The sequence below is a fragment of the Triticum aestivum genome, chromosome 1D (assembly GCF_018294505.1).
Source record: "Triticum aestivum cultivar Chinese Spring chromosome 1D, IWGSC CS RefSeq v2.1, whole genome shotgun sequence".
Lineage (NCBI taxonomy): Eukaryota > Viridiplantae > Streptophyta > Magnoliopsida > Poales > Poaceae > Triticum > Triticum aestivum.
In genome coordinates this window covers 456,463,459-456,474,886 of record NC_057796.1, presented here as the reverse complement: position 1 = coordinate 456,474,886, position 11,428 = coordinate 456,463,459, and the positions used below count along the sequence as shown (strand labels likewise).

At 42.6% G+C, this 11,428-nt stretch overlaps 2 protein-coding genes across 2 annotated transcripts; both read right to left on the bottom strand.

Moving 5' to 3' along the window:
• Positions 1-277: 277 nt before the first annotated feature.
• LOC123182905 (uncharacterized) lies at positions 278-3,973 on the bottom strand. The gene is made up of 7 exons (XM_044595574.1): positions 3,250-3,973; positions 2,329-2,368; positions 2,171-2,232; positions 1,427-1,518; positions 1,116-1,183; positions 928-1,035; positions 278-822 (listed from the first exon to the last, which is right to left on the bottom strand). The coding sequence occupies exons 1-7, from the start codon at positions 3,971-3,973 to the stop codon at positions 474-476; spliced, it is 1,443 nt and encodes a 480-aa protein (XP_044451509.1). The 3' UTR covers positions 278-473.
• An 87-nt stretch (positions 3,974-4,060) lies between these two features.
• Positions 4,061-8,378, bottom strand: LOC123182904 (uncharacterized). Its single transcript, XM_044595573.1, has 7 exons — positions 6,902-8,378; positions 5,971-6,010; positions 5,803-5,864; positions 5,255-5,346; positions 4,937-5,004; positions 4,749-4,856; positions 4,061-4,667 (listed from the first exon to the last, which is right to left on the bottom strand). Exons 1-7 carry the CDS (start codon positions 7,422-7,424, stop codon positions 4,061-4,063), a joined length of 1,500 nt encoding a protein of 499 aa, XP_044451508.1. The 5' UTR covers positions 7,425-8,378.
• Between the last annotated feature and the right edge of the window lie 3,050 nt (positions 8,379-11,428).

The following is an 11,428-nucleotide window of genomic DNA, read 5'->3' as shown; positions in this document are numbered from 1 at the left end:
ATCTACAACTAAAATACATTAGATACATTCATTTTTTGGACGAGTAATTTCAAACGGAGGGAGTATCTTACAAGTATCATTTGTTTGCGACTGATATCAGTGACATATTATTTCCAGATTTATGATGATCTGCCCAATAGTGAAAGGTGGTCATGGCCGACATATGAAGTTCCAAATAATTTAAAAAATTAATATGTTTTGTACTTCTAGTCATATGGAATGTGCTGATGTTACTGACTACAGAATGCGTCAGATTTAGTTCAGCCACTTCATTTTCTCATTCAAGTGAGCCGCTTCACACAGCAAGCACCCGCGAACAGGAATACAGAAAGTGAGCTACAGAACTTGGCTTCAATTAACACCCACTGCTTAATACAAACCAGGCTCGTCATACGGTAACCAACAACCAAATATTTACATGCAATAAAGCAAGAAGTAGCACCTAGAATATCTTTGGCTTTGCATGAAGATTACTAATTTAGATATCGCAAGCATGCACGTACTAGTGCACTGAAAGCAATCGCCAAAATGAACCAAACATCTTGGGGCAAAGAACTCAACCAGGGACCCCAAGAGCCATGGAGGTTGAGTTCCAGTTGCCGGTCAAGGTCCGCCTGATGCATGGGCTCAATTTTGTGGCCTGCCTTCTTGCCACGAACATAGGATAACTTGCCGCCAGGCTGCATGTGCTCAGTTTTATGGCCTGGCTTCTTGCCACGTTCAAATATTGGTTTTGGTCTCTTTGGGGCATTTGCAGGCGTCATTGCTTCATCCATCATTGTTCCTCCCGCCATCATTGGTGGTGGCGCAATTTGCAAAACACTGAAAAATATCGGAATAGAGTTAAAAATGATAGCTAATGATTCATTTTGACAGTACAAGTACATGATATTTTTTCTTTTCTAATATTGTCAAAATTGGTAGTACTTCTCTAAAGCTTCAAGGGCGTTAGTGATGTTGTTCCTCATGGCTTCAGGAGATAGTAAAGCATCACTCGGCAGCTTACGCAGTAGGCAGTTGAGATCTTCCAAAGCTCTAGAAAACAACACAACATAGTCACAAATAGAGCCAAGTCGATTAAACATACAATTGCACAAGTATCCTCATGTATATACCGTAAGCAAACATCCACAGCTCTGGAGGCAGCTTTGCCTTGACCAATAGAGGAAGCATATTCTACCACCTGCATCAAGTTTTTCTTTTTTACAATTCAGGTAGCTTGAGTGTTCATAATTTGGACCGAGCAAACAAATTACAGGAAATATTAGATGCGCTATCAATAGCTGTGTGCATGGTTTGAAGGGAATGAATTCGAAACTTGAGCAAGAAAAGATTGATGACGAAGAAACAACACAAGGCAAAGTTGAGGACAAAGCAACAGGATGCACTCATGACGTGAAACTCTCGACACCAGAATATAACTTACTGCTCGAATATTGAAACGTAGAGACGACACTGGACACCATTGTAGTGATCTGTGATCCATGTAAATTGACCTTTCAAGTTCCAAGCATTGATCTGCAATGGGCCAAAAGATGTGAATCTCATAAGGATGTCACATTGTGTCAACAAAAGCCTCTGGTTATGACAGTTAGGGCCAGTTCTTTTGGGCGGCTTAAAAAATAAGCTGCCTCTCCTAGCTTAAAAAAATAAGCCGCCCCTTGAAATTTGTTGAGACTTCTAAATTAGCTATCCTATAACTAGTTTAGAAGCCCCGATAAATAAGAGAGGCGGCTTATGAGAAAAGCTGGGGAGGAGGTGGCTTATTTTTTAAGCTACCAAAAGAACTGACCCTTAATTCACATGATCATATATCGGCAACAGCAAATGATGATGATAATACTCACAAAACCTCAAGGAAATGATGATAATACTAACAAAACCTCAAGGATCGTACATGCTTAACATTTTCACCATCAAAGTTAGAGATCACAAAATTTAGGGTGGAACCACACACAATTTTTGAAGATATTATACTCGAAAATAATTGTTTATGGTCATACAACAGAGTAAACTGAGCAGACATTTGCATCTCAGTTCCTGAAATTAATTGTAGTTAAAGACACTAAACATGCACTTGTTGAATGTTGGATGCACTTGCAGATGTGCTATATTACAACGAAGAAGACTAATAGAAAGCTATGTCTCAAGAAGAGGACTAATTCATTACCAAGTTCCATGAGCCAATCTTGAGTCCACAGCAGTTCCACAGTACATTTCTCCGCCTCCATCCTGACAACAGGCATCAAATAGCAGCAGAAGTCAATAAGGTGTCATTTTAAATAAGAAAAATACTAGAACAGGTAAGGGTAGCAACATATGCATTACCTCTTAAAGTACTTGTGCACTAGATTGGTTATCTCTGCCCCTGCAATAATTTGGAAAAAGGAAGTTACCAGCCAAATATCAGGAAGGAAACCATATAATTCTCAAGGGTGCAGCCTGAAGCCACTCAGGACCAGAGGATCATGGCACAAAACACAGGCCGAACAGCAATAAAAGTTGTTCCCTTTCTTGCCTCATCACCGCACGGGAAGCCTCAGGGCTGATAAACAATGTGTGGATCTCGTTATACGACATTTTGAGGACACTTGAGGCTTAAAACAGAGCCAACAAGTTCCTTCTTTGTTGTGGAAAAGCCACTTGAAGACAAACTTGCGTTTCCGAATTTTGAAATCTTAATTAGCTTCGATGTGTGAATTCTCGAATTAGCATCAATGATTCCATGTTTTTTCGTTCTTTTTTCCAAGGGAACCATGGCATTTTTTCTGTTTGGTAAAAGAAATGAAATGAAGTAGATGGCTCATCACCACCTAAATAAATTATTATAAAGCACAACATTTGAGAAAATCCCAGAAGTATCATGAATCGATCTCGACTCAACTCTGCATATTTGCACCTAAGCACAACAAGAAACATAGTCATGGAGGTACAGAACAGGTGGCTGTGTGTCCAGGGTAAATGCTGTCTGCCTACAGGAGTGAGGCCTTGATAGATTTGTCCATGCTTGATTACTGGGAGCACATTTTTTTAGCATGGCGGCAGCCTCAAGCCTGCTTCTAATGCATCAACATCTATGAATCAACACATGCACCCTATCTAACGTTCAAAGTTGACGAATAACTAAACGTTTAATGTCAATACTACCAATAGCGAAGCACTCTCCTAAACACATGACCAACAGACAAATAAGAGTCAAAAGATAGCATTGCTTAGTAGATTACACGACGGGAAAGAAGGGAGGATCACCTGGGGTCATGTTGAGGTACTTGGGGAAAGAGCATGGACAGTACATTGGGAGGAAGTCCATGTCTCCAGCAGAAAATGGGGCCACTGCTTGCACAACCTCATGTTTCATATCAACTGTGATGACCCAGGCCTTGTCGTCTTCATCATTCACCTTGGACATGACGTAAAGAAAATCATCATCGCACATGCTGAGGGTGGGGGTGTAGAAATTTAGTTTCTTCAGATCTAACTTTCCTGTTTCGCTGTCCCACAGCTCAGGCAATAAAGCAGAATAACTTTGGTCGACGGAGATATCATCAACTTTAACTGTGAATCGCTGACGCCAATCTCCCCAAGAAAGCTTCCTATTCCATGTGGTGGCTTTCCAATCTTTATTTCCAGTGCAGCAAGGGTCATGAGATTCTATGTGGACAAACTTGATCATATTATTGCAGCAGGCCACATCTCGAAAATATTGAGGAGCGTCAGATTCTTCCTTGTCTGGGGAGAAAGGCCTTGACTCAGGAAATGGGATGTATTTGATCACAGGATATTCATCAAACACTTTGTGAACTACAAGAATACCACGCAAGAGATCAACCCAGCCCAGTGAGCTACCAATCGTGATCTGCTTGCAGGTATCATGCCTACAAAAAAATTTGTTCTCAGACTCTGATAAAGACAGCAATGCCACCTTGCTATTCCATGCCTGTGTCTGGGACGAGAAGACATGGACATCAAACATATGATCCCCAATAGTCTTGTTCCAACGTAGGAAGACCACAGCATAGTGCTCGTTGTTAGTGCCGCCGCAGGGTAAGAGGCCAAATTGCTAGGCTTCGTATGCTGGAGCATTGTGGTCCGGGAGCAGGTGCAGTGCTGGCTCCCCGGGGCCTGCTCTGTAGACGAAATGGTGGGTGGACGTCAAATCGCCTGGGATGTTGAAGGTCACGCAGAAGAGAACAAGGGCGGCCTCCGCACAGATGACGTAGGGTTCTTCCACAAAGTCATCCTCTTTCAGGCCTGGGCAGTGGACAGAGAAGTAGGAGACACCCGGCGGCTCGACGAGCCAGAAGGACACCTCAATAGCCTGGCCATCCCTCGTCTTGGACTTGACGGTGGTTTTGTTCTGGAGGTCAGAAATACATGCCGACCAGTGGAGTAAGACCCAGTTTGGAGAGCCGGAGCGTTGGGCGGTGGAGCCGGCAGCATACGGCTCCATCAGGTTGATGGGACTGAACGATACAGTAGAGAGCGGCATGGATCTGGATGTTGAGGTCGACACAAGCAGGTCATCATCAGGAAAGCCATGTCTGTAGTCACTGTTATCGCCTGGCCTCTCACAATGTTCAATTGTTTGTTTTCCTTTTCTTTGGTGGCAGGCATCTGGAAGCTTCCTTCTTCTCGCCATCATTGTATGTGGCGCAATTTGCAAGACACTGGAAAAGACGGAAAAAGTAATAAGAATAGCTACATGACTTAATTTTTAAATGTAAGTAAAGGGTTTTATCTGCAAGTACGTGTTTAAAGCTCCAAGGGTGGTACTGATTTTGCTCCTCAAGGCTTCAGCGGATAATACTGGATCACTCGGTGACTTGCGCAGTTGGAAATTGAAATCTTCCAAAGCTCTAGGAAACAACAGAATTGTAGTCAAGAATAGAGCTAGGTTAATTCCAGAGACAATTGCATAAGTCTTTCATGTATATACCGTAAGCAAACATTCACAGCTTCGGAGGCAGCTTTGCCTCGACCATTACAAGAAGCATATTCTACTACCTGCATTAAGAATTGTTTGATTCAGGTAAGTTCATAATTTGGGATCCAGCTAATGAATTATGGAAATTAAATATGGTATCCATGGATGGCTTTGTTCATGGTTTGAAGAGAAACAATTCAAAGCTTGAGGAAGCAAAGCCCAACAACTTCTAAAAGAAACAAAACAAGGCAAATTTGACGACAAAAGTTTAGCAAATAGAACATGATGCACTCATATCGTGAAAGTCTGGAAACTAGAACAGTAACTTACTGATTGAATATTGAAACGTAGAGATGATACTGGGCAACAGTCTAGTAATATGCAATCGGTGTAACATGACCCCTCAAATTCCAACCATTCATCTGCAATGGACCATAAAGACGTGAATCTCAGAAGAATGCTGTATCAGTGTCAACAAAAACCTCTGATCATGACAATCAATTTGTAAGTTCATACACATCAGCGGCAGCTAAAAAACAATAGTGCTTTAATAATACCTCAAGGACTGTACATGCTTAACATTCACACCGAGAAAGGACAGATCACAAAATTTAAGGGAGAAACCACATAATTATCCAATATAGTATTATCCTTGCCTTGATCAGGTGTTTAGGGTCTTACAGCAGAGTAAAGTAAGGAGACATTTTTCATATGGTGGTCAGGAAATTAATTATAGGTTCCAGAGACCAAACATGCAATTGGTCAATGTTGGCTGCACATCCGCATTTGCACATATGATATATTACACCAAAGCTAATATGATATATTACACCAAAGCTAATAGGAAGCTAGTATCTCAAGAAGTGGACATCCATTACCAAGTTCCCTGAGCCAGTCTTGAGTCCACAGAATTTCCAGAGCACATTTCGCTGCATCCATCCTGACAATAGGCATCCAACAGCAGCAGCAGTAAAAATCAACAAGATGTCATGTAAATAAGAAGTAACAAATCCTGGAACAGGTAAATCTAGCAATATATGAATTACCCCTTGAAATACTTGCGCACTGGATCGGCCACATCAAGCCCTGCAATAATAATTTGGATAAAGGAAAAGTTATAAAGAAAAGTTCAGGAAAAAAATACTCGGATAACTTCTTAAGATAGGATCGTAGTCCAATCACAAACAAACATGAACTGACTTCTATGGGGTAGAGCATTGGGGGGATAAAATTTGGTCCCTTCTTGTTCCGAATTTCATCAACACACTATAAGCCACTAAGATTTTGGTGTTTCATTGTGCAAAAGCCATTTGACGAGGACAAACTTGTGTTTGAATACTGGATACTTCAGTTAGCTTTGATGAGTGAATTTGAATTAGCGTTGTATTTTTTGTTTGGTTAAAGGAATGAAATGGGTGGTTCATCACCACCTCAATTCTCGGGTGTGATCGTTCCACAAAATATTAGGAATCCACCTCATGATTCAGCTTAGTGTATCTCCACCAAACCACAAGGAGAGTTAAGACTCATGGAGGGTACAGAACTGGTGGTTGTGTGTTTATGATGGCACATGCCGTCTACCTACAGGTGTGAGGCCTTTAAAGATGAGTTTATTCATAGTTGATTACTGGCAGCACGCTTTTTGAGCATGGACTGCTGCCTCGTGCCTGCTTATAACGCATCAACATGTATTAAGTTTTCTTGAAAATAGTGTCTTTGAGCCCGACTTTAAATCAAAGGACAAAAAGGGGCTGGGCGCCCAGCTGCACGAAACAACTCTACACTGTGGCCGCCGGGGTTGAAGCCGGGTGGGTGAGTTGCCCACGAGCAGAGCTCACCAAAAGAGCGAGCTCAGTTTCTTTTACCCAAGTTATTAATTTTCAAAGTCTAACGAACAGCTAAAAAGTAATGAAAACGAAAAATTTCAACCAAGAGCGCAAAAGATAAATAATGCGAGGCAAAAGAAGGAAGAATCACCAGGGGTTATGTTGAGGTGCTTGGAAAACGCGCATGGATAGTACACTGGCATGAGGCTGTCTTGTTTAGCAGGAAACGGGGCCACTGCTACCACAGCCTCAAGCTTCATGTCCACTGCGATGACCCAGGCCTTGTGGTCTTCATCATTCACTTTGCACGTAATGTAGAGAAAATCATCATCATACATGCTCAGGGTGGGGGTATGTGTAATCAGTTTCCTCAGATCCAGTTTTTGTGTCTCGTGGTCCCGCAGCTCAGGCAATAAAGCATCATAACTTGGGTGAACCAAGATATCAGCAACTTCAACTGTGAGGCGTGGGCGCCATTCGTTCCAGAAAATGTTCATGTTCCATGTGGAGGCTTTCCAACCTTTATCTCTGCTGCACCCACGGTCATGAAATTCTATGTCGACAAACTTGATCAAATTATGGCAGCAGGCAACATCGCGAAAACGTTGGGCAGTGTATCCTTCATTGACTGTGATGCAAGGCCTTGACACAGGAAATGAGATGTATTCGATCATAGGGTATTTATCGGACGGGTTGCGAAGAAGAATAATACCACGCAGAAGATAACCCAACCCAGTGAGCTGCTCCCAACCACGATCTGCTTGCAGGACACGTGGGAGGCCAAAAACTCTAACTGAGAATCCGATAATAACCCCAGAGAGGCCAGCTTAGTGCTCCACGCCTGATCCTTGGACGAGAAGAGGTCGACAACAAAATGCCAAGTCCCATATTTGGTCAAGTGCCGATTTAGGAATACCACGGCATAGTGCTCGTCGTGGAACGGCAAGAGACCAAATTTCAGGGCTGCAGCTGCAGACACTGCAACATTGGGATTGGGGTCCGGAAGCAGGTGCAGTGCTGGCTCCCCGGGGCCGGCTCTGTAGACAAAGTGGTGGGTGGACGTCAAATTACCAGGGATGTTGAGGGTTACGCAGAAGAGAACGAGGGCCGCCTCCGCGCAGATGACGCAGGGCTCGCTGACGAAGTCATCCTCATTCAGGCCGGGGCAGTGGACGGAGAAGTAGGAGACACCCGGCGGATGGACGAGCCAGAAGGACACCTCGACGGCCTGGCCATCCCTCGTCTTGGACTTGACGGTGGTTGAGTTCTGGAGGTCGGAGAAACGCGCCGACCTGTGGAGTAAGACCCAGTCGGGAGAGCCGGAGCGTCGGGAGGTGGAGCCGGCAGCGTATGGCTCCATCAGGTTGATGGGGTGGAACAATACAGTAGAGAGCGCCATGGATCTGGATATATTGGGGTCGGGATTTGGGAATTAGGTCGCTCTTCTATCTAAACGCCGAATTGCAGGTCGGTGGCGGCGCGACTTGGGGAACTCGGGAGGCGCGACGGCTGGTTCACCGGTGGAGGCCGCCGGATTTTTGGTAGATGCACTCCGATTGGGGGTAGGGGGTGGGTGGCGGCGGCGGGTTGAGATGTTGTAGCACTCCGGTGTCCGTCGAGAGTAGCAAAGGGGGATCAGGATTTAGGGTTGGAGGTTCTAGGAGCGCCATTTTAGGGGGTGTCCGCGTCGCCTGCAGCGCTAGCACATGGGCTGGCCCATAAACGCGCGACAACTTTCGTTTTTACACGTCGGTCACAAAAAACACGTGGGTCACAAAACTCCTTCAAAAAAAAAACTCATTCACCGTGGGAGAGGATTTAGGGCAAGCACAAATTGTGGCCATTGATCAGCATCGGCAAATTTCTATATGTATTTCGTGTATTGCCGGTGTATATCAGTTAGGGATGAAAACAGAGCGGAAACGGATAGAAGTAGGTGCTACCACATTTGTTTTTATATATATTTTGCAGAAGAAGAAATGAATACAAAAACATCAGAAATGAATGCGAAAACAGATACTTCTATAAACGGACACGGACCGAATCAGAGCGGACAGGAAAACAGAAGTGTGTGTTGATCAGAACTTAAAACCCCCTTGAATCATAAAGAAATACACATAAAAAACAAACAAATTTAATGAATTGTTAACATGGCTACAAAATAATATGGTTGTGTTAGCAACTCGCTACTAGGAAAAAGCCTAGTAGTAGCGCGGTGAGCGGCGCTACAGCAAACTTGTAGCAGTAGCGCGTTTTATACACGCTACTGCTATACCTACTTAGCAGTAGCGTTGTCCAAAAAAAGCGCTACTGCTAAGTAGCTTGGCAGTAGCGTTCGTTCATCCATATAAGAGCACTACTGCTTCCTGCTAAAGAGCGTTACTGCTATATTTTTCATATATTTTTTCTGCTACGTATTTGCGGTGTTTTTTCTAGTTTTTATATAATATTCCAATCATATCATAAACATGCAATATGCTCATCATATCATACATATAATAGTCTCATCGTATCATCCAACACAAATCATATCGTCTCATCATAATCACGACAGAGATAAATACACCGGAAGTCTTATAACTTGCGCACGATGGTCAATTTGATGCACAAACTTATAAAATATATGATTTTAATCATTAAACTTGTGTGAATGTGCAAATACGATCACATTTCACGTACACGGACGTATCGGCTGCCTGCATGGCACACCAGCGTGCCAAGGGGGCGCTGTCAGATAGCGGTGCATGTGATTTTTTTTAGGAAGACCCTCGGATTTTTCTTTAACTGTCGTTTCGCTGGGTTCCACTCATCACTGTACTGTGTGAATAAAAAATAGGACGGGTTAGAGTTAGACCCGGTGGCCTGATGCACTAGCGCGGGTGTCCTGACCACTACACCTGACAATGCTTCATGCCTAATAGTGAACTACTAAGATATATACCAGGATAAAAATGCATATTAAAGATGCACTCTTTTTAGCAACCAAAGATGCATTTTATAATTCTAAAAAAAAGATGCTTTGTATAAACGAATATAAGAAGAGCCAGGGTAACCACCAGACAAGACGACAGTTGATGCCTTACATGAGATAAATTTACTTTTTAAACAAGGGTGGACGAATTTTTTCAATCCATTCAAAAACAATCGTTGATTTGTCCGGAAAATTTACATACCTTCATTCTGACCTATATTTCATTTATCTAAATTTACAAATTTTAAATTTTGGAATTCATACAAAACTTCATTGATTTGTCCGAAAGAATTTACGCATGTTCACACTGCACTATATTTTCTTTTATCTAGATTTTTAAATTCAAAATTACTCAAATTCAAACAAAAATAAGTTACTTTTCTGAAAATTTATGTACATTCATTATGCACTATATTTCCTTTTATCTGTATTCATAAATTTAAAATTATTCAAATTTAGACAAAAAATCATTGATTTTTCCAAAAGAATTTACTACATTCGTCTGCCTATATTTCCTTTTATGTAGATTTTATAATTTATAATTATTCGAATTCAAACAAAATTTGGCTGATTTGTCTGAAAGAATTTATCAAACTTTGCCATTTCAATGGTGAGTGAGTTTTTTTGAATGGTACGGATTTCTTTCTAACTACATGAACATTTTTGTCGATCGTATACTTTTTTTAAAGTCACAAACTTTTTCTGAAATGCCTGAAAATATAGAATGCAACATACGTGTTTCTAATTACGCGAAATGTTTTTATAATGTTTATGCAATTTTTAAAATTTTACATACATTGATTTTTTAAATGCCACAAACATCAGAATGTAAATTCTTTTCTTACATAGAACAAAAGAAATGGCAACATAAAGAATGTTTATCCGTATATGATATCGGGTCACCTTAGAGCAACTCTAGCAGACCCCGCATTCCGCCGGCCCACAAAACGCATTTGCAGTTCGCGCAAAACCGCTTTTGCGAACCGACACGGGCTGGCACAGATGCAGACCCCCCCAAACGGACCCGTAAAAAATTATATTCGCGGAATATGACTTTTTACGGGTCGGCTATGCGGGTTCTGCTCGGGCACCAGCGCGACGACCCGCGAAAAGAAAAACTACAAATCTCGCATTTGACATAGGGTTTCACAAACAAGTTCAAATTCAAACGACATAAACAGTTTGCGCGCAAATAAAAGCGAAGTTCATTACGCAAAAGAGGGCATGCAAAGGTTTGCGCCCATGTCCGGCATCATCTTGGGGGTCGATCTTCACTCCGCGCCATGGAGTCCATCTTGAAGTTCATCGGCGCCACCGAATCCACCTCCGTCGCTTGTTCCAGCTCCCGCACCGAAATCATCCACATTGCCACCATATGGAGCAGAGAAAACATCACCGGAACTGGAACACGGACAGGCCGAGGCGACCATTCTTCTCTTCAAGATCTCTCTCCTTGCCATATCATGCCATGTTTTGGTGACGTCGTCCATGTCATTGCGGTTCATTGACATGATCTTGTTCTCTTCGGCGAGCAACAATGACATCGATTTGTTTTCAAAGGCGCGTGCTTTTATCTCCTCAATGGCAGCTTTGCGGAGCCCCTCTTCCTTGAGCATTTGCCATTTTTCTTGCTTCTCTTTTGCCTTCTTCTCGGCCAACTCTTTCTTGATCTCCAACGACTTCAACAACATCAACTCGTTTGATTGC